General features: G+C 45.4%; 1 protein-coding gene across 2 annotated transcripts in view; it reads left to right on the top strand.

Moving 5' to 3' along the window:
- The window catches only part of LOC126267077 (L-lactate dehydrogenase-like), a 489,630-nt gene that overhangs the window by 409,118 nt on the left and 56,819 nt on the right, over positions 1-23,693 (top strand). For both annotated transcript variants that reach the window (XM_049971938.1, XM_049971939.1), the window contains 2 exons: positions 10,281-10,454; positions 15,772-15,945. In XM_049971938.1, coding sequence (XP_049827895.1) covers positions 10,281-10,454; positions 15,772-15,945 — 348 coding nt within the window. The remainder of the gene's footprint in view (positions 1-10,280; positions 10,455-15,771; positions 15,946-23,693) is intronic.

The raw sequence follows: 23,693 nt of genomic DNA, 5'->3' as shown, positions 1-23,693 counted from the left end.
GACTGGTTCTCCCAAGGCCGTCAGTAGTTCTAATGGAATGTTGTCTACTCCGGGGGCCTTGTTTCGACTCAGGTCTTTCAGTGCTCTGTCAAACTCTTCACGCAGTATCTTACCTCCCATTTCGTCTTCATCTACATCCTCTTCCATTTCCATAATATTGTCCTCAAGTACATCGCCCTTGTATAAACCTTCTATATACTCCTTCCACCTTTCTGCCTTCCCTTCTTTGCTTAGAACTGGATTGCCATCTGAGCTCTTGATATTCATACACGTGGTTCTCTTCTCTCCAAAGGTCTCTTTAATTTTCCTGTAGGCAGTATCTATCTTACCCCTAGTCAGATAAGCTTCTACATCCTAACATTTGTCCTCTAGCCATCCCTGCTTAGCCATTTTGCACTTTATGTCGATCTCATTTTTGAGATGTTTGTATTCCTTTTTGCCTGTTTCATTTACTGAATTTTTATATTTTCTCCTTTCATCAATTAAATTCAATTTTTCTTCTGTTACCCAAGGATTTCTAGCAACCCTCGTCTTTTTACCTACTTTATCCTCTGCTGCCTTCACTACTTCATCCCTCAGAGCTACCCATTCTTCTTCTACTGTATTTATTTCCCCCATTCCTGTCAATTGCTCCCTTATGCTGTCCCTGAAACTCTGTACAACCTCTGGTTCTTTTAGTGTATCCAGGTACCATCTTCTTAAATTTCCATCTTTTTGCAGTTTCTTCAGTTTTAATCTACAGGTCATAACCAATAGATTGTGGTCAGAGTCCACATCTGCCCCTGGAAATGTCTTACAATTTAAAACCTGGTTCCTAAATCTCTGTCTTACCATTATATAATCTATCTGAAACCTCAGTATATCCAGGCGTCTTCCATATATATAGCCTTCTTTTATGATTCTTGAACCAAGTGTTACCTATGATTAAGATGTGCTCTGTGGAAAATTCTACCAGGCGGCTTCCTGTTTCATTTCGTACCCCTAATCCGTATTCACCTACTACGTTTCCTTCTCTCCCTTTTCCTACTACCGAATTCCAGTCACCCATGACTATTAAATTTTCGTTACCCTTCACTATCTGAATAATTTCTTTTATTTCATCATACATTTCTTCAATTTCTTCGTCATCTGAAGAGCTAGTTGGCATATAAAATTGTACTAATGTAGTAGGTGTGGGCTTCGTATCTATCTTGGCCACAATAATGCGTTCACTATGCTGTTTGTAGTAGCTTACCCGCACTCCTATTTTTTTATTCATTATTAAACCTACTCCTGCATTACCCCTATTTGATTTTGTGTTTATAACCCTGTAGTCACCTGACCAGAAGTCTTGTTCCTCCTGCCACCGAACTTCACTAATTCCCATTATATCTAACTTTACCCTATCAATTTCCCTTTTTAAATTTTCTAAGCTGCCTTCCCGATTAAGGGATCTGACATTCCACGCTCCGATCCGTAGAACGCCAGTTTTCTTTCTCCTGATAACGACATCCTCCTGAGTAGTCCCCGCCCGGAGACTCGAATGGGGGACTATTTTACCTCCGGAATATTTTACCCAAGAGGACGCCATCATCATTTAAACATACAGTAAAGTTGCATGCCCTCTGGATGAATTACGGCCGTAGTTTCCCCTTGCTTTCAGCCGTTCGCAGTACCAGCACAGCAAGGACGTTTTGGTTATTGTGACAAGGCCAGATCAGTCAATCATCCAGACTGTTGCCCCTGCAACTACTGAAAAGGCTGCTGCCCCTCTTCAGGAACCACACGTTTGTCTGGCCTCTCAACAGATACCCCTCCGTTGTGGTTGCACCTACGGTACGCCTACCTGTACCGCTGAGGCATGCAAGCCTCCCCACCCACCGCAAGGTCCATGGTTCATTGGAGGGGGGGGGGGGGGGGGGGGAATACCGCATAAAGCTTCAATCACATCGGCTTTTAACTGTCCTGAGGCCAGAAACCGCACAAAAGCATTAGTGAAAATCAATTCGGATTAAAAATTTCCGTGTGACTGGCGTAAAACATGTTCAATATGCTGTCCACCGTTTTCTGCAACAAATTGAAATCGAGAAACAGCATGCTCCACAACTGAACGAAGCGTTTCCGAGGTAATGTTCAGAATGTGTTGCGCAATGCGTGTCTTCAATGCAGCTAAGTTAACGATTGGAACACTGAACACACTATCTTTCAGATAGCCCCACATTCAGAAGTCAAACGGATAAAGATCAGGTGATCGGGACGGCCAGGCAGTAGGGAAATGGCAGCTGATAATTCCAGCATTTCCTAAATGGCGCTTCAGCAGCTGCTTAACTTGATGTTCAATGTGGGTAGGTGCCCATCTTGCATAAAAATGATCACATCCACATATCCATGCTGTTGGAGAGATGGAATGACGTGGTTGAGCAAAAGACGCTCATAGCGCTTACCAGTCACGGTGCAGGTAACAGGACAGGAAGCACCTGTTTTTTCCAAAAAAATGTGGCCCTGTGGTAAATGATGCCGTAAACCCGCACCACACAGTGTCCTTTTCAGAATGAAGTGGTACTGGTTGATTTGCATGTGGATTTTCCGTTTCCCATATTCGACATTTCTGTGTATTGACATATCCTGTCAGACGGAAAATGGCATCGTCTGTTCACAAAATCTTCAACGGCCAGTCATTGCCCACTTCCATGCGAGTAAGAAATTCTAAAGCAAAGGTGTCTCTTGCTGACAGGTCAACAGGAAGCAACTCGTGTACATGGATATTTTTGAATGGATGGCAAAGAAGGAGGTTTCGTAGGATGATTAATTGTGCTCTCTACCTGGTCTCACATGCGTCACCATCACCCTCTGGGGTGTCTACATCGCTCTGAACTTCGTAAGTCGACGCGAAAAGTTCTGCTTTGGCGAGTAGGCCGGATGTCGGTCTTGCGGGTCCCTGGAGTGCTCGACTGAGTGGTCGTGGATTCCGTAGGGTGCGGAGAAGGCTCCACTCGTTCCGGAATTGGAACAGGAAGGTTCAAATTTTGTCTTCCCACACCTCAGTTCGATGTTCTAAGGCACGTCGATAAAGTCCCCATGAGAGACATTTCATCTTCCTCCGATCTTCAGGGTTGTAATAGCGTTGCCAGCGATACCTGGCCCTATTCTTGAGAGCTTTTATATCTTGGATGAGTGGAGAGAGGTACTTTCGATAAGGCAAAAGGTAGATGGTGGTGAGTGAGGCTTGTTTGTATGCTCTTGAATCTATCCAGTTAATTTCCCAATGGCTTCATCAACACAGACTGCAGATAGAATGTCTACAGTGGGTGTGTCTTGCAGCCACCTCTCATGCTGGTACCATTTCGTCGATGTTTGTGACGGTCGTTGTATCGAGTGCAAAGCCTCTGTGATTAAGCCCAAGACGGGTTGTTGGTTTGAGGCCAAGCCGTTAATCGTGTGCAATTGCAAATCCAGCCTCAGATTCATAAGCATGGCAACGTCCACAATATCCGATCTATTATTGGGGGTTCGGTGGAATGTGCGTTGGGTCCTCAGGCGCGAACGTGACAGCATCAAGACTTTCTTCCAAAGCACAGAGTCTCTCACCCCTCGACTGTTGCGTGCCGAGAGTGTAATGCAAAGTGCTTTGCACTGAAGTCATCACACATCAAGATTTTCTCACATTGATCAAATATCGCCAGGAAATTCTCTTGAATGACTTACCTTTTTGGACTGAGGCACGCAGAGATAAGCGTAATGTGGTCTTAGGTAGGAGAAATGGTGATGATCGTGGCTTCAAGAGTTTCCAGAGCTGGGCGAGCCGTTGGTGCATGCTTGATGGAATTCTTGATAAAAATGACGGTATCTCCCCGCGGCCATTGGCATGGTGTATCCTACACCAGGCCATTTTGTGCAACTTATAAGCGTTTGTGAGACGGAGGCGTCTTTTAATAAAAAATAGAATGTCCATACGATAACAAGGAATAAATTCTTCCAACTCAATCTTCTTATTTAAAATTCCAGTGGCATTAAATATACAGAGTGAAACGTCTCTTAGCATGGTGCGTCCACAGGCCATAGCTAGGTGCAAACATTGCCATGGCACCTTCGAAGAGGGCCATCAGTTTGGAGATAATGGTTAGTGCTTCGTTAAAATTCTTCAACGTAGTCGTAACTATAACAAAGATGTTCCGTTGTTGTAACTTACAGAGGAAGTCAGATATGCTTGAGAAAGTCTTCAGAAGTTCTGTGAAGTCGAAGGACGACTCTTCTTGTGGAGCTCCCGTTGACGGTCGTCGTTCTCATTGCCATGCCGACTGTCTCGTCGAGGAAGTCGATGAAGTCTGTCGGTTCGGAAGTCCTGGCAAGTCCTTTGAACTGGTAGAGTTGGTGGTGGTGTTCTTTTCGCCGCTTGGTATTCTCGTAAACGTGTGACTTGAGCTTGGGCCATGTAGGTGCGCAGAGCTTGTTGAAACGTGCTCCAACCTCGCCAAGTGGGTGGGTGTTCTTCGCCGCCATTTGCACAAGTTTGTTTTTGAGTTGGAGATTTCGTGGAGTTTTGTGCCTGGTGGGAGCCTCCACGTTTTACGCACCTGGCGGGAAATGAACAATAACTTGCAGTATTGAAATAGGGGTGACAGCGTTCACACTATGGAGGACGATCCTTAAGTCTGTAAGTTTCCACCTCCACATTTGTCGTAAATCGAGTCACTCGCAAAGCCAGCAGGGAGCGACACACAGTAGACTGGTTGGACTATTAATGTTTCCGTCTTGGTGTCCCTCGCCTTGTAATAGTGCACCACAGCTTGCGTAAAACCAGTGGCATGTAACTCAGTCGCAACTTTCTTCTCTGTAATTTCGGCTGGGTGATATTTAATGACAACCTTGAGCATCTTCTCACTTGGAGTCTGTTGAGTATAGAAAGGAATTTTTGCGTTCTGGAAGAACTGCAGTGTTGTTGGTCCGCTATCGTTTCGAGGTGGTACTTGATCGATTCCCCTTGATGGATGCCTAGATTGATCCAGCCACATGTCTCTTCCGTTTGGTGTAAAGGAAAGATATTTGTCCTTGGACTGTATGGTCATTGGAGGAATTTTCAACGGTGGAAGTTTAGGTTGCCGTCTTGCGCCAGAGATGGGGGGTTGTTGTGCGTCTTCCTTTTGTGGCTGTGGCGCCACATCCATTTATTCACCCTCCACTTGCAAGGGCGCGAATTGGTTGTACGTTGGTGATGGAATTTGTTGCTTAGTAGCATCAGCGATGTCTTACGAGTTCTTCGTCACGTCCGGTTCGTTTCTTTCGGACAAACTTGAAAACCTTCGTCGTTGCCCGAAGGATGTGGAAGTTCCGAATCAGATTTGTTGGCTGGTATTGGTGCGTGGACAGAACTAGAAGAGTCATCGTCATGGCGCCTCGGCGTGATTTCTCCGCGTTTTTGTTGTTGTTGTTGTTGTGGTCTTTAGTCCAGAGACTGGTTTGGTGCAGCTCTCCATGCTACTCTATCCTGCGATAGCTTCTTCATCTCCCAGTACCTACTGCAACCTACATCCTTGTGCATCTGCTTAGTGTATTGATCTCTTGGTCTCATTCTACGATTTTTACCCTCCACGCTGCCCTCCAATGCTAAATTTGTGATCCCTTGATGCCTCAGAACATGTCCTACCAACGGATCACTTCTTCTAGTCAAGTTGTGCCACAAACTTCTCTTCTCCCCAATCGTATTCAATACTTCCTCATTAGTTATGTGATCTACCCATCTAATCTTCAGCATTCTTCTGTAGCACCACATTTCGAAAGCTTCTATTCTCTTCTTGTCCAAACTATTTATCGTCCATGTTTCACTTCCATACATGCCTATACTCCATACAAATACTTTCAGAAACGACTTCCTGACACTTAAATCTATACTCGACGTTAATAAATTTCTCTTCTTCAGAAACGCTTTCCTTGCCATTGCCAGTCTATATTTTATATCCTCTCTACTTCAACCATCATCAGTTATTTTGCTCCACAAATAGCATAACACATTTACTACTTTAATTCCTAATCTAATTCCCACAGCATCACCCAACTTAATTCGACTACATTCCATTATCTCGTTTTGCTTTTGTTGATGTTCATCTTATATCCTCCTTTCAAGACAGCATTCATTCCCTTCAGCTGCTCTTCCAGGTCCTTTGCTGTCTCTAATAGAATTACAATGTCATCGGCGAACCTCAAAGTTTTTATTTCTTCTCCATGGATTTTAATTCCAGCTACGAATGTTTCTTTTGTTTCCCTTACTGCTTGCTCAATATACAGATTGAATAACAATGGGGATAGCTACAACCCTGTCTCACTCCCTTCCCAACCAGTGCTTTCCTTTCGTGCCCCTCGACTCTTATAACTGCCGTATGGTTTCTGTACAAATTGTAAATAGCCTTTTGCTCCCTGTATTTTACCCCTGCCAACTTCAGAATTAGAAAGAGAGTATTCCAGTCAACATTATCAAAAGCTTTCTCTTAGTCTACAAATGCTAGAAACGTAGGTTTGGCTTTCCTTAATCTATTTTCTAAGAAAAGTCGTAGGGTCAGTATTGCCTCACGTGTTCCAACATTTCTACGGAATCCAAACTGATGTTCCCCGAGGTCGGCTTCAACCAGTTTTTCCATTCGCCTGTAAAGAATTCGTGTTAGTATCTTGCAGCCACGGCTTATTAAACTGATAGTTCGATAATTTTCACATCTGTCCGCACCTGCATTCTTTGGGATTGGAATTATTACATTCTTCTTGAAATCTGAGGGTATTTTGCCTGTCTCAAACATCTTGCTCACTAGATAGTTTTTATAGCGGCCATATCACGTGCCAGTTGGTCTCGTCTGCTCTTCGCTGCTCTTGGTGGTACTCGGTCGGTGAAATGTTGATAGGTGGATTTGTGTAGTCAGTGTGACTTTCCTGCCCGTGGAGCTGTGGCGGTTTCCAGACCTCGATCGTTGACGTGGAGGATGCGGGCTGATTGCCGGGGCCGGGGCTCAAGCCCTCCGTTGTTGTCTGTTCGCGCCATTCCAGAAGTTTCCGTGTCTGCTGCCTTTGTCGACGTCGCCGAATTTCCTTCCTGCATGGCAATGGTCGTCGTACACAGGTTGGCCGATGGGGCAGCTGGCGGCCCGAGGATCGCCGGGACATAGGCAGCTACGTCGGCCGTGCGTCGCACCGATCCACTCGCTTATGCATCGCGTACTCGAATACTTCGATTCCAGTGGGGAACGAGTTCGCTGTTTATGCCTATATTGTGCTAGGCGTTCCGTCTGCGATCCGCGCTGCGCCAGACGCTTTGTCCGTGGTATGCGCCGACCAATAGCAGGGACTGTATTGTTTGCCTCTAGCCGCGGCTGTTCCGAACACTGTACGCGTACTTTGTGATTCATAGCCGTTGACAGTCTTGCTTTTATGAAGTTATGAATGCCGTTCAACCCATTTGAGACATTTTATCTTTTTGCCGTCATTTAAGCCCACCTGTGACCTGGGACGTTCTGCTACAGTGGCGTGCCGTGTCAGGCATTCCGTCCGAGGTCCGTGCTACAGTGTTATTTTCAGGCTGCTGGTGTTCATACTTCTGCTTGAGGCTCCGTAGAACATCCTCAGGTACCGGATCTGTTGTCTGAGGTACTATTTCACGTGCGTCCTTTGTTACACGTACTGGGCTGTTTTCTCTAACTTCATCTTCATACTAGTGTTCCCAGGGGTCTCGAAGTTGCCTCTGTTGCGTTTTCAGAAGCTCGAGTGATGGGTTTCACGTTGGGCTCAGCTGGAAACAGGTGTCACGGCTAATGAGATTCTGCGTGACCATAATATCAATAGATTCTTTGATGACGCTGTTCCAGTAACTCGAAGTTTGAGTTAAAATCTTGGCATCATTATAGTTCATAGAATGACTGAGTCCTAAACAATGCTCGGCAGTCGCTGACTTGGTTGCCTGTCTCAGTTTGATCTGCCTTTGGTGTTCTCTGCACCTGATGTCAACGGTCCAAGTCGTCTGGCCGATGTATGCTATGCCAAGTTCACGTGCTATGTGGTAAACGCCCGATTTCTGTAGAGCCAGGTAATTCTTCAAACTCCCTAGTTCTTGGTGGGTGGGTGGAGCATGCTCTTGATGTTACGTTCGAGGAGAATTCTGCTGATTTTGGTAGATATCGTTTCTGTCTGTGTCTCGTGTAAGAGAGTTCTGGTGAGTTCTGCAAACATCGCAGTGATTTCATCCACTGTCAATCACCACTCATGAGCCAAAATGTCTTCCACTCCCATGTTCGTCATGAACGTTTGTTCGTCCTTCACTAATACCTAAACCATATGAACGCACTCGTTCTGCTCATAACTCCTTCGCTGGAAACTGTTTTGATTTGCAAAAAAGTTTCAGTCGGTTATATTCCCTCGACGAGAAGGAAGCGGATCACATCAAGTGGCTCGTACTTGGCAGGATTTCTTAATCTTTCACGCTAGGACGCTTCAACGTGCGTTTACGTACTTCCGTGTTTCTGAGATGCTTGCTCTGGTCAGGGATTTACCCTCTACCACTCAGTGTTGCCAACCCTCAAAAAACAAAAACCCGCAGCCTGTTATGACCACAGTACACTTACGTTCTGAACTTACCTCGTACATAATATAAAGTGACATAGGTTTAGAAACGATATCTGCAAAATTGTTCCTGAACATAAAGTTACAGAAAGGGATAATACACTACTAGCCATTAAAATTGCTACACCACGAAGATGACGTGCTACAGACGCGAAATTAACCGACAGGAAGAAGATGCTGTGATATGCGGATGATTAGCTTTTCAGAGCATTCACGCAAGGTTGGCGCCGGTGGCGACACCTACAACGTGCTGACATGAGGAAAGTTTCCAACCGATTTCTCATATATATACAGCAGTTGACCGGCGTTGCCTGGTGAAACGTTGTTGTGATGCCTCGTGTAAGGAGGAGAAATTCGTACCATCACTTTTCTGACTTTGATAAACGTAGAATTGTAGGCTATCGCGATTGCAGTTTATCGTATCGCGACATTGCTGCTCGCGGTGGTCGAGATCTAATGACTGTTAGCAGAATATGGAATCGGTGGGTTCAGGAGGGTAATTCGGAACGCCGTGCTGGATCCCAACGGCCTCGTATCACTACCAGTCGAGATGACAGGCATCTTATCCGCATGGCTGTAACGGATCGTGCAGCCACGCCTCGATCCCTGAGTCAACAGATGGGGACGTTTGCAAGACAACAACCATCAGTTCGACGACGTTTGCAGCAGCGTGGACTATCAGCTCGGAGACCATGGCGGCGGTTACCCTCGACGCTGCATCACAGACAAGAGCGCCTGCGATGGTGTACTCAACAACGAACCTGGGTGCACGAATGGCAAAACGTCATGTTTTAGGATGAATCCAGATTCTGTTTACAGCATCATGATGGTCGCATCCGTGTTTGGCGACATCGCGGTGAACGCACATTGGAAGCGTGTATTCGTCATCGCCATACTGGCGTATCACCCGGCGTTATGGTATGGGGTGCCGTTGGTTACACGTCTCGGTCACCTCTTGTTCGCATTAACGGCACTTTGAACACTGGACGTTACGTTTCAGATGTGTTACGACTCGTGGCTCTACCCTTCATTCGATCCCTGCGAAACCCTAAATTTCAGCAACATAATGCACGACCGCATGTTGTAGGTCCTGTACGGGCCTTTCTGGAAACAGAAAATGTTCGACTGCTGCCCTGGCGAGCACATTCTCCAGATGTCTTACCAACTGAAAACGTCTCGTCAATGGCGGCCGAGCAACTGGCTCGTCACAGTATGCCAGTCACTACTCTTGATGAACTGTGGCATCGTGTTGAAGCTGCATGGGCAGCTGTACCTGTACACGCCATCCAAGCTCTGTTTGACTTATTGCCCACGCGTATCAAGGCAGTTATTACGGCTAGAGGTGGTTTTTCTGGGTACTGATTTCTCAGGATCTAATGCACCCAAATTGAGTGAAAATGTAATCACATGTCAGTTCTAGTATAATCTATTTGTCCAATGAATACCCGTCTACCATCTGCATATCTCCTTGGTGTAGCAATTTTAATGGCCAGTAGTGTATATCCATAGGGATACCAAGAAAATGAATACATAAGCTACAGCACCGATAATAGACTTAAGTGTTACAAACCGACCCCCTCTTTGTAACCTGAGCCGCTGCAAACAACGTCTTCGGAATGTCCGCTCTAATAGCATCGTTGGAGATAATGCTTAACTTGAGAAGTAATAAATTGCAGAAATGAAGGTGTGAGACGTGGTCGTTGCAGAGTACGACGTGACGGCCGGCTCCAAGGTGTGCGTCGTGACGGCTGGCGCGCGACAGCAGGAGGGGGAGTCCCGACTCGACCTGGTGCAGCGCAACGCCAACATCTTCAAGAGCATCATCCCCAACCTCGTCAAGCACAGCCCCGATTGTATCCTGCTCATCGTCTCCAATCCAGGTACGCCGCTGCACTTTAACAGCCCCACAGTACAAAAATAGTGATCATATACAGGGTCAGTCACCTAGCATTACCGCTGGATATATTTCGTAAACCACATCAAAAACTGACGAATCGATTCCACAGACCGAACGTGAGGAGAGGTGCTAGTGTAATTGGTTAATACAAACCATAAAAAAAATGCACGGAAGTATGTTTTTTAACATAAACCTAGTTTTTTTTAAATGGAACCCCCCTTAGTTTTGTTAGCACATCTGAACATATAAACAAATACGTAATCAGTGCCGTTTGTTGCATTGTAAAATGTTAATTACATGCGGAGATATTGTAACCTAAAGTTGACGCTTGAACCTTCCGACGTTCAGTTGCTTGTTGTAACAAACATGGGCCACGGTCGGCGAGCAGCATCTGCAGGGACATGTTTACGATGACGACCGTGTTTACGAGTGTGGCTGTAGTGCACTGTTGTGGTTTGGTCTAGCTGTTGCAGTGTCCGCATGTAGCGCTTGCTGCTATTGTTATTCTGCATTCGTCTCCGCACGCAGACCAACTGTAGTACACCGTGTTACCAGACGTCTGTGATAGTGTAGTGTTGTAGGAACTGTGACCATGGTGTATTCGAACTCTGAAAAGGCGGAGATGATACTCATCTATGGCGAGTGTCAACGAAATGCAGCTGAAGCCTGCAGGGTGTATGCAGAACGGTACCTGGACAGAGAGCATCCAACGTGCCGCACATTGCATAACATCTATCGCCAACTGTAAGCAACAGGTATGGTCATAGCACGCAAACGGGTCCTTAACAGACCCGTCACAGGAGAAGCGGGTGCAGTTGGTGTGTTAGCTGCTGTTGCCATGAACCCACACGCGGGACATTGCGAGAGCCGGTGGACTGAGTCAAAGTAGTGTCATGCGCATACTGCATCGTCACCGCTTTCACCCGTTTCATGTGTCGCTACATCAGCAATTACATGGTGATGACTTTAATCATCGAGTGCAATTCTGTCAATGGGCATTAACAGAGAATGCGTTACAGTTCTACCTGTTTACCGATGACAAAAACTGTTTTGCTTATGATCTCAATATTGCATTTAGCGATAACGTGTCCGTCTGAAGTTTCCACATTAGTTGAACAACGTTCAGTGATCCTTTTTATGCTTTCTGAAGGTGAAAAATCGGCTAAAAACTTTTCTCGAGTAGTTTTACTGTATGGTTAAAGTTACATCAAACGCGGAAATTTTTATGAGTGAGTAGAAAAGTTCAAAAACGCTCGAACCTCAGTGACTGACGAGCAGTGTCCTGCTCGGCCAGTGGATGTGTCAACTTCTTCGCTTGCAACCCGCATTAACGACATTATCCGTGGAGACCAACTTGTTACAGTTGAACATATGCAAAAACTGTTGCATAAGTGTTGGCACAGTTCACAACGCTAAGCTCAAGCTCAAGTACAGAAAAACAGATACAAGGTAGGTTTCAAAAGCGTTAAGGCAATAATTCTAGGAAACAAAGTGTGCTCAGAGTTGAAAGAACACTATGAAAGAAAAGATTTTAACGTATGAAGAGAATTGGTTCCATTTTTAATCAGAGCCCAAAAAATAAAGCATGGAATGGAAGCACACCAGCTCACCTGTCTGAAAGAAATTCAGAATGCAGGCATCAGTGGGAAAAGTCATGCTGATTCTATTTTGGGATGCCCATGATGTCGTTGTTTTATGATTATTTGAAAGATCATCATACAATATACAGTGCCCACTACTCAGGCATGCTTACTCTCAATGTGAAGCCACAAATGGGTGTAAAACTCGGCGGATCTCAAAGAAAAGACGTGATATTGCTACACGCCAATCCTCGCCTTCATAACACGTAGCTGACCCAAGAAACCACCGAAAAAATGGGTTGGGAGGTACTGGCTCATCCTCCCTATAATTCAGATTTGGCTCCCACAGATTTTCATTTGTTTGTTCCATTCAAGGAGGCATTATACACTACGTGATCAAAAGTATCCGGACACCTGGCTGGACATGATTTACAAGTTCGTGACGCCCTCCATCGGTAATGCTGGAATTCATTATGGTGTTGGCCCACCCTTAGCCTTGATGACAGCTTCCACTCTCCCAGGCATACATTCAATCAGGTGCTGGAAAGGTTTCTTGGGGAATGGCAGCCCATTCTTCACGGAGTGCTGCACAGAGGAGAGGTATCGATGTCGGTCGGTGAGGCCTTGCACGAAGTCGGCGCCCCAAAACATCCCAAAGGTGTTCTATAGGATTCAGGCCAGGACTCTGTTCAGGTCAGTCCATTACAGGGATGTTATTGTCGTGTAACCACTCCGCCACAGACCGTGTATTATGTTCAGGTGCACGATCGTATTGAAAGATACAATCGCCATCCTCGAATTGCTCTTCAACAGTGGGAAGCCAGAAGGTGCCTAAAACATCAATGTAGGCCTTTGTTGTGGTAGTGCCACGCAAAACTACAATCGGTGCAAGTCCCCTCCATGAAAAACACGACCACACAATAACACTAACACTTCCGAATTTTACTGTTGGGACTACACACGCTGGCAGAAGACGTTCACCGAGCATTCGCCATACCCACACCCTGCCATCGTATGGCTAAATTCTGTACCGTGATTCATCACTCCACACAACGTTTTTCCATCGTTCAATGGTCCAATGTTTACGCTCCTTAGACCAAGCGAGGCGTCGTTTGGCATTTTCCGGCGTGATGTGTGGCTTACGAGCAGCCGCTTGACCATGAAATCAAAGTTTTCTTACCTCCCGACTCACTGTTATAGTACTGGCAGTGCATCCTAATGCAGTTTGGACCTCCTGCGTGGTGGACTGGATAGATGTATGCATATTACCCATTACGACCCTCTTCAACTGTCAGTCAACAGACAAGGTCGGCCTGCATGCTTTTGTGCTGTACGTGTCTCTTCACGTTTCCACTTCACTATCCCATCGGAAACAGTGGACCTAGGGATGTTAAAGAGCGTGGAAATCTCGCGTACCGACGTATGACGCAAGTGACAACCAATCACCAGACCACTTTCGAAGTCCGTGAGTTCTGCGGAGCGCCCCTTTCCACTCTCTCACGATGTCTAATAACTACTGAGGTCGCTGAGATGGAGTACTTGGCAGTAGATGGCAGCACAATGTACCTAGTGTGAAAAACATGTCTTTGAGGTTGTCCGGATACTTTTCATCACGTAGTGAATGTAAAAAAATTCAGTAACGACGGAGATCAGGTCATTTGTGGGAAAGTGAATAAAAACGGGACAAAGTGTGCTTCGCATCAGGTATAATAAACGGACAATATTCGCCCTGACACCACTTGTCTAACCCAAAAAACCACTGAAAAAAATGGGCTGGGAGATACTACCTCATCCTCCCTACAGCTCAGGTCTGACTCCCTCGGATTTTCAGTTGCTTGGTCCACACATGGAGGCATTATGTGGAAAACAGTTCAGCAAAAACGAAGAGGTCAAATAATTTGTGGGGAAGTGGCTCAAAAAGCAAGACAAAGACTTCATTGCATCAGGTATGAAACAAAGTAGTTCATCTTTCGGACAAATGTACACTCCTGGAAATTGAAATAAGAACACCGTGAATTCATTGTCCCAGGAAGGGGAAACTTTATTGACACATTCCTGGGGTCAGATACATCACATGATCACACTGACAGAACCACAGGCACATAGACACAGGCAACAGAGCATGCACAATGTCGGCACTAGTACAGTGTATATCCACATTTCGCAGCAATGCAGGCTGCTATTCTCCCAATGGAGACGATCGTACAAATGCTGGATGTAGTCCTGTGGAACGGCTTGCCATGCCATTTCCATCTGGCGCCTCAGTTGCACCAGCGTTCGTGCTGGACGTGCAGACCGCGTGAGACGACGCTTCATCCAGTCCCAAACATGCTCAACGGGGGACAGATCCGGAGATCTTGCTGGCCAGGGTAGTTGACTTACACCTTCTATAGCACGTTGGGTGGCACGGGATACATGCGGACGTGCATTGTCCTGTTGGAACAGCAAGTTCCCTTGCCGGTCTAGGAATGGTAGAACGATGGGTTCGATGACGGTTTGGATGTACCGTGCACTATTCAGTGTCCCCTCGACGATCACCAGAGGTGTACGGCCAGTGTAGGAGATCGCTCCCCACACCATGATGCCGGGTGTTGGCCCTGTGTGCCTCGGTCGTATGCAGTCCTGATTGTGGCGCTCACCTGCACGGCGCCAAACACGCATACGACCATCATTGGCACCAAGGCAGAAGCGACTCTCATCGCTGAAAACGACATGTCTCCATTCGTCCCTCCATTCACGCCTGTCGCGACACCACTGGAGGCGGGCTGCTCGATGTTGGGGCGTGAGCGGAAGACGGCCTAACGGTGTGCGGGACCGTAGCCCAGCTTCATGGAGACGGTTGCGAATGGTCCTCGCCGATACCCCAGGAGCAACAGTGTCCCTAATTTGCTATGAAGTGGCGGTGCGGTCCCCTACGGCACTGCGTAGGATCCTACGGTCTTGGCGTGCATCCGTGCGTCGCTGCGGTCCGGTCCCAGGTCGATGGGCACGTGCACCTTCCGCCGACCACTGGCGACAACATCGATGTACTGTGGAGACCTCACGCCCCACGTGTTGAGCAATTCGGCGGTACGTCCACCCGGCCTCCTGCATGCCCACTATACGCCCTCGCTCAAAGTCCGTCAACTGCACATACGGTTCACGTCCACGCTGTCGCGGCATGCTTCCAGTGTTAAAGACTGCGATGGAGCTCCGTATGCCACGGCAAACTGGCTGACACTGACGGCGGCGGTGCACAAACGCTGCGCATCTAGCGCCATTCGACGGCCAACACCCTGGTTCCTGGTGTGTCCGCTGTGCCGTGCGTGTGATCATTGCTTGTACAGTCCTCTCGCAGTGTCCGGAGCAAGTATGGTGGGTCTGACACACCGGTGTCAATGTGTTCTTCTTTCCATTTCCAGGAGTGTATTAATACTGGTGGGGATTATGTTGAGAATTAGTAAAAGTCTCAGATTGTGAAATATAGACTGTTTTGTCCTATATCAATTTATCTCTTTAGTTATTGTATGCTCATCATGGTTCCGATAGTTTAGTATTCCTAGGCGTGAAAATTTTTTAATCGTAAGTACATCCAATTACAAATGTGCCTCTGCACTCCAGAGCTATTTATAATGTCTTGTCAGAAACATCTGGAACACGAGTAAGTATTATCATTACAGACAAAAGGTGTAACGTCATGTTATGTATGGAGAAACGCTGAGACGAGTGTGGTGTGGGCAGTTGACATCCTGACGTACGTGGCGTGGAAGCTGAGCGGGCTGCCGAAGAACCGTGTGTTCGGCTCGGGCACCAACCTGGACTCGGCCCGCTTCAGGGTCTTCATCGCAGAGCGGCTGGGCGTCTCTCCATGCAGCGTCCACGGCTGGATCATCGGCGAGCACGGCGACTCCAGTGGTTAGTTAGTTATTTACGTTTTCCTTAAATATTTTGAACCATTTTTATCGAAATGATGTGGAACTAGTAAGTTATGTGATTAGTGGTGTACTTGCACCGTATTGTAACAAGCAGAAAAGAACCAGATACAACAGTGCATAAGTTTCGCTTGTCTATGCTGATCTATGTCTGGAAGAAGCAATGTAGACAGACAGATCCACATCGACGAAAGACACTGCTATATTTCTTTACCCAAACTATAACAGGTCAGGGATACTTATGACTGCTTACTAGTTGGGTCACACAAACGTTAGTCGGTTTTTCGCCTCGCCAGTCAGCCTCCTCCATCTTCCTCGATGAATGTAATCTTCTCCAGCCAGTCTCATGTTACAGGTATCCTTTCTGATCGCTTCATTCCATCTCATGCGTGGTCTTCCCCTCGGCCTGTTGCCTCTGAGGTCTTCTTCATAAGTTGCCTGGTGATGTAGGCTTCTCGCCACATTACATGTCCGTACCACCTCAGTCTCATCCCTCGAATCTCAGTCACTATGTCCAGCGACTTGTACAACTCCTGCAATTCGCGGTTTTTCATTTTTCTCCAATCATCTCCATCCTTTATTTTCCGAAAAGTCTGACTAAGACAGCATTCTCAGATGAAGGTGGTTTTCTTTATATCTTTTGTGTCATAGTCTAGGTCTCTGCTTCGTATACAATTTAGTGTCCTGTGGATGTCGAAGCAGGGACCTTAGCAGCTTTCCCAGTGCAAACCTTTACCTGTTTCTTGCCTGGATTCTTTCCATTATTTCTTGGTCTGTCTCATTCCTCTCAGTGAGCACAGCCCCAAGATATTTGAACTCTTTCTATCCTTGCAAAGATATGACCATCTACGAGTACATCTAAAGCTCTGTGATCATTGTCTCTGTCCACAATGAGGTGTCTGATCTTCTCTATGTTCATCTTCAGCCTTGCTTTCAATGCCTCTTCCGGTAACACCCTTGCCTTCTGAACCAGACCTTGCTCATTCTGTGCTATTAAAACTACACCATCTGCGTAAGCCAGATTGTTGATTCTTTTGCCCACCTGCATTCCTGTCTTCAGGTTTGTTACCTTTGTCAGTGTTCATTCCAGGAACAGAAAAAACACAAGGATGGGGGAGGGAGGGGTGAAGCAGTTTCTCTGTCGCACTTCAGTCTCTGGTACCGCGCCCATCGGAATTTGAATCCCCGCCAGACCTCAAGGACGTCGAAGACCCCTAGAGGTCTCTGCACCATCGCGCCGTAAGCTGTGGCGGCGCGCGCCTCCTGGCCCGCATTTAGTGTGAGGGCGCCATAGTGGAACACGTGGTTCCAGCGGCCAATAGCGGCGTTCCCGATAGAGTACTTAAGCGCCTACCTCTCTCTCTCAGACAGCCAGTCTAACCTTGCGTACATCTCTGGACACATCGCCTCGCCTTAGACAGCTTATTTACTTTCTTGTTCTGTGTACGTATGGACGTGGTTGTTAGGTTTTCTTGTTACTCCATTGTTTCGATCTTGTTGTTGTTTGTTCTGTCCTTCGTTAGTCGTGTCCGTCCTCTCCTGCTGTGTTGTTCGCGGGCCGCTCCGCGGCTCGCGCCGCATTTTCCGTCACTTCCACCCCACGACCGTTCCGGTCGCCGTTACAGCACAGTCTTTACCTTGAATTTCTCTGACATCTTCCATTTCACTTTTACCATGCATGTTATAGCTTGTTATTTTTTTAGTTTTCTAGGAACCTGCGCTCTTTCCAGTTCTTGATGTATTGCACGCCTGTTCACAGTATCACACACTTTCTGGAAGTCCACAAAAAGATTGCAAACATCTCTGTGAAATTCACAGATCTTTGATAGCATTTGTCTTACTATACGTAGATGGTCGGCGTTTGATTTTCCTTTTCTAAGCCCAACTTGTCGGAATCCAACTGCCTCCTCAACGTACGATATTAGCCGCTTCAGCAACGACAAGCCAGGACCTTATAAGTTGTGCATAGTAAGGTAATACCTCTATAGTTGCTGCGTCTCATTGGGTTTACTTTCATTAGTGTTGAGACTGCTTCCATTCTGCTGAGATTCTTTCTTTCCTCCAAATTGAACTGATTAGGTGGTATACACTCTCTTGTAGGATATCTCTTCCTTCTGTCACCATTTCTGCAAGTATTTCACCAATTCCGGGAGCCTTTCCTCTCTCCAACGTTTTTTGGCTTCTCCTACATCTTCCATGCTCGGCAGTTCGTTCTCAGCTCTTAGTAGTATTACTTTGTCTTCTCCGTGCAAATTTTCTTCTTATGATGTTGCTGTCGCATCGCTGTTGATGGTGTCCACATCCAGGAAAGTTTCGAAATAATTTTTCTATTCCTCCTTAGCATTTGTTTTATCTATTATCAATTGTCCTGCTTGGCTTTTGATCGCATCAGTCCTCGTGTTGCATCATTTCTTGAAGAACCTGAATGTCGTGCAAAAGTCTCTTGTAATGCTTCTTGTTCGTTCCTTTTCTGCCAGTGTTATCTTGCTCTTTACATACTCTCGCTTTTCCGTTGGGAGGACTTTCCTTGCTTCTCTAGCTGCCTCCATGTACCCCACCTTAATCTTTCATCTTGTTCGTTTGTCAGTCATACCATTTGCCTCTTATCTCTCGTTTACCACATGTCTACACTTATCGTTAAAGCATTCTCTGCTCTATGTCCCTCTCTTCTATGGTTTCAGCACTTCATCTGCTCCGTGTTTCACTTCGATCTTGAGCTTGGACCGTAACTTGTTTACATCTTTTTCCTCTTCTTCAAGGACGACAAACTTGTTTCGAATTTAATTTGCATATCTGTCCTTAATGTGGCCCTCTTTTAGTAGATCTGTGCTAATTTTCCGGTCTACATCTCTTCTCCTGCAGTTTCTGCATTCTACCCTTTCGCGAATAGTTTGCAGCACAAGATAGTGGTCTGATTCTGTTTATGCACCTCTTTGAGAACTTACTTTTCAATAACACATCTGCTTCTAGTATTCATTAATGTCATCTATTTGGTTCTGTGTGTTCTGGTCGGGTGATTTCCAGGCTATCCTATAAATGTGTTTGCGTGGAAAGTGCGTACTCATAATCCTTAGGTTTTTTGAAGTTGCCAAATTACTCAGGAATACACGAATTTAACTTAATAACAACAAGTCGAATGTATTATAATGACTACCAGAAAAATATTTGTTACAAGACTAAAGGCAAACCGATACGACATTATTACAAATAGACATTGCGGTCCTTTGGGGAAATAACAGACAAAGTGACATGTTCGCTAGCTAGGCAGAAAAAGTAAAGCGTGCTGACTAGGAAACGACAGACCAATCAGATTTTTGTATTTTTTTTCATATTTGCGGTACTTCAAGTTCAGAACTGAAATATAAGTCATCCAAATCAATACGATACAATTCCTAAAAATTACTGAGAGAATTTCCATGGGGTCGCGAGACTTTGTGGTAAAAGTGCTCGCTTACGATGTTGAAGGTCCGCGTTTGATTCCCGGCTGTGGTAAAATTTCAAACAGAGCTACCTATTCCATGACCATTTCCTTGAGAGGTAAAACACGTAAGGTTTAAAAAAACTTTAATTTTTAATGTTTTTTTAAATTTAAACAATCTTTAATAACAATTAAGAAGAATTTATATTTGCAATGAAACTGGATTTTTGTGTGCGATATGTAATTAGAAATAAGAAAACGTGAATTTTTCATGAACCTTACTGTTAGATATGTTAATTAGATGGAAAAAATCGAAAGAAGCACTATTTAATTTTTTGTTTTCATTTTTCTGTATTTTGTGATTCACGGAAGTGCTAGCAGAAACGTAAACCCTGTTTAAAAATTTGCGTCAACTTAGAATCTAACCCATGCCCTAGAGCTGGCAATCAAGCATCCTACCATAGACGCGCACTGCCCGTCGAGGAAATCTGCCTTACTTTGGGGTATTAAAATGCTCGGAAAACTTAGAATCCGATTTTCTCGAGATTTGACAGTTGTATCGACCCGTTTTGATACATTGATATTTGTCTTCTGAACTTCACGTACAGTAAGTATAAAAAAATTACAAAAATCCGTTGTCAGTTAAAAAAAAAGCACCAATAGAGGAGCAATATTCCCCACACCCCTCCTCCTCCTCCTCCTCCTCCTACTGCCGCACCTACCGCCATTGCCTAAACCCGAACATTCTCACTGCATTGCCGTCCTGTGTAGTTCATAGTGCAGGAAACAGTAGAAGTTTCAAATGCAGTTTAGTGAAAACCTTCACCCAAGTAAACGTGTAAACTGTTGTACATAAGACGCAGGAGTAGTAAAAGTGTTCAGTCTACATTCTTAACCGTAAATTTATACGTGGAAGAGGAAATATTTTTAGGGAACAAATATGAACTCTGAAGTACGCACAGAGGTAGCAACGTAAGAAAATAAGTGCCTGCAACAGTTCACTATGGCTCCCTATTTCGGCACATCAAAAAAATTTTCCGTGAATGTACTAAAAATGGACACTTTAGCTATGTACATTTACAGAATTATTAGTGTTATCTGTGACGCAAGTAACATGAACAAAAAAAGAAGCTTTAAGATAAGTTAAAACTGTACCCCGCATCGGGAATTAGCACGTATCCTTGTATCTTGCGGGCAATGCAGCAGTCACTCCTCCATCTGCGTAGGCTCTGCAGACCTACTCACGCTTTGAACTTATAAGAAGTTCTTCTCGTTCCCTTCATCGCAGCATATATTCACAAAGTTTTCCCAATATTGCCTGCTTTGGCGAAGTAGGCATAATGTAGACAGCTTGCAGTCTTCGTTGAAGTTTTATAGAACTTTTGATTACAGTAATGTATACTTCATCTACAGACCTTGGCAAGTTATCGGTACAGACAACCAACGTGTCATCCTCTTTATGGAATCACTAAATGCAGAATAGACGCGGGTGGGGTCAACATAGCGCTCTCCCGGCCGTTGTCAGTTTTCGTGACCCGGAGCCGCTACTACTGGGTCGAGTAACTCCTCAGTTGGCATCAAGAGGCTGTATGCAGCCTGTTCCAGTCCTCCCATCAAGAAGAAATCCCTGGCAGTTTCGAGAATCGAACCCGAGTCCTCCACAAGCAAGTCAGTGCGCTGACTTCTCGGATACAGAAGCGAACCTCTGACTATAGCAAGCAACTTCAAAAGGATGTAGGCTACAATAATGCAGAGGTGAAGAAGCTTGCATAGAACAGACTGGCTTGGAAAGCTGCATCAAACCAGCATTTAGATGCTACAGCGACAGAAGATGAATAGAGCTGAGAAAATCAAGACGCGCAACTATGCAAGTACCAGGTGGATATAATTAAAGCGCATCTACCTACGTTTCTAGCATTTGTGAACTTAGAGAAAGCTTTTGACAATGTTGACTGGAATATTCTCTTTCAGAATCTGAAGGTGGCAGGGTTAAAATACAGGGAGCGAAAGGCTATTTACAATTTGTACAGAAACCAGATGGCAGTTATAAGAGTCGAGGGGCATGAAAGGGAAGCAGTGGTTGGGAAGGGAGTGAGACAGGGTTGTAGCCTCTCCCAGATGTTATTCAATATGTATTTTCAGCAAGCAGTAACGGAAACTAAAGAAAAATTTGGAGTAGGTATTAAAATCCATGGAGAAGAAATAAAAACTTTGAGGTTCGCCGATGACATTGTAATTCTGTCAGAGAAAGCAAAGGACTTGAAAGAGCGGTTGAACGGAATGGATAGTGTCTTGAAGGGAGGAAATAAGATGAACATCAACAAAAGCAAAACGAGGATAATGGAATGTAGTCGAATTAAGTCGGGTGATGCTGAGGGAATTAGATTAGGAGACACTTAAAGTAGTAAAGCAGTTTTTGCTATTTTGGGAGCAAAATAACTGATGATGGCAGAATTAGAGACGGTATAAAATGTAGACTGGCAATGGCAAGGAAAGCGTTTCTGAAGAAGAGAAATTTGTTAACATCGAATATAGATTTAAGTGTCAGGAAGTCGTTTCTGAAAGTAATTGTATGGAGTGTAGCCATGTACGGAAGTGAAACATGGACGATAAATTGTTTAGACAGGAAGAGAATAGAAGCTTTCGAAATGTGGTGCTACAGAAAGAATGCTGAAGATTAGATGGGTAGATCACATAACTAATGAGGAGGTATGGAATAGGATTGGGGAGAAGAGAAGTTTGTGGCACAACTTGACTAGAAGAAGGGATCCATTGGTAGGACATGTTCTGAGGCATCAAGGGATCACCAATTTAGTACTGGAGGCCAGCGTGGAGGGTAAAAATCGTAGAGGGAGATCAAGAGACGAATACACCAAGCGGCTTTAGAAGGATGTAGGTTGCAGTAGGTACTGGGAGATGAAGAAGCTTGCACAGGATAGAGTAGCATGGAGAGCTGCATCAAACCAGTCTCAGGACTGAAGACTACAGCAACAACACAAATAGAGGCCCACAGTGGGCCGTAATTATCGCATGGCAGGGAAACTTCACAGATATCCTAATGTATCAGTGCGGAACCTATTTACTCTGGAAAAAAAAGAAAAATAGTTCTAATTTTGACCATCAGCTGCTAATCTGGCGCTGTACAGCAGCTCATCGACGTTTCCGGTGCTCATTCTGAACCAACTGCGTAAGTGGCGGTAAATAATAAATCAACATTATGCCTTTCTCACCTGTTTGATCTTTTCTGCTCACGTCCCACTCCTAATACATTACATGTGGAAACATTCCTATACGTTTCTCTTGCATTCACAGCGCCAGATTTACACCTGGTGGCGAAAATTGGAACTAATTTTTTTCCAGCCTAAATCGGTTCCGCATTAACGCATTATATCTACCAAGTTTCGCTGCCATACGTTAATTACAACCTACACCGGAACTCTGTATCTTCATTCCTGAAATCGACGAAGTTACCAAACACTGTGGAGAGAAGAATACACCAATAATGAGAAGGTGGAGTCTTCGATGTATGATCCTGCTGTGAGTTACACGTAGGGAGGGATCTGGATACAGTAAGCGCCAGCTCGTCAGGCTGACTACTTGATTAATGCGCTTAGCGACGTTCTCAGGACCCCACCGGGGCTGCCCCCCGGGCTAACCTCGGATTCTCGTGTCAATGAGGCCATTACAATCTATCTTGCACCGGCGCGAAGACGCTTGCCGGCCTGTTTAATGACGGTTCCGACTGGTGATTCACGGCACCGACAATTTATTGAATTATGATTTATCGACGGGTCGTCTGAATACGCAGCTAATACAAACTGCGGTCATGAGGCTGCGAGTATACCGCTGTATGGGCAGGTAATGAATCACGGGTGTGCACGGGGCTGTGGCAGACAGACACTGAGTAATGGGACGATGGGCAGTTGAGGCGCTGCGCTCAGCTGACGAGCTGGCAGCTTGTCAACAAGCGGGTATCGCAGTCACCACGCCCCATCCGTATTTCTTCCCATTTGTTCCCTTCTCTTTTGCCGTATCACTCAGTACCTTATTTAGCTTATCTCTGGCGAAAAATTACAGTACGCCGGTAGGGCTTATTACTGTATTTTCCATTTCTTTTCTTTGAGTAAAAGCGCAAGATGAATCATTCATGGTCTAGTAGTGAAACAATTTAAAGCTGGGTCAAACTGCGCTTGTTTTTCGACTTAATCCCTTTTTTGTGCGTTCTCTGAAATGGATAGAAAAAAGAAAGCAACTTACCTCTGAAACTTCTTTATTTCAATGTAATCTCCTTTTACGCCGATGCACTTGGTTCA

The sequence above is a fragment of the Schistocerca gregaria genome, chromosome 4 (assembly GCF_023897955.1).
Source record: "Schistocerca gregaria isolate iqSchGreg1 chromosome 4, iqSchGreg1.2, whole genome shotgun sequence".
NCBI classification, from domain to species: domain Eukaryota; kingdom Metazoa; phylum Arthropoda; class Insecta; order Orthoptera; family Acrididae; genus Schistocerca; species Schistocerca gregaria.
This window is presented reverse-complemented; position numbering and strand designations above follow the sequence as displayed.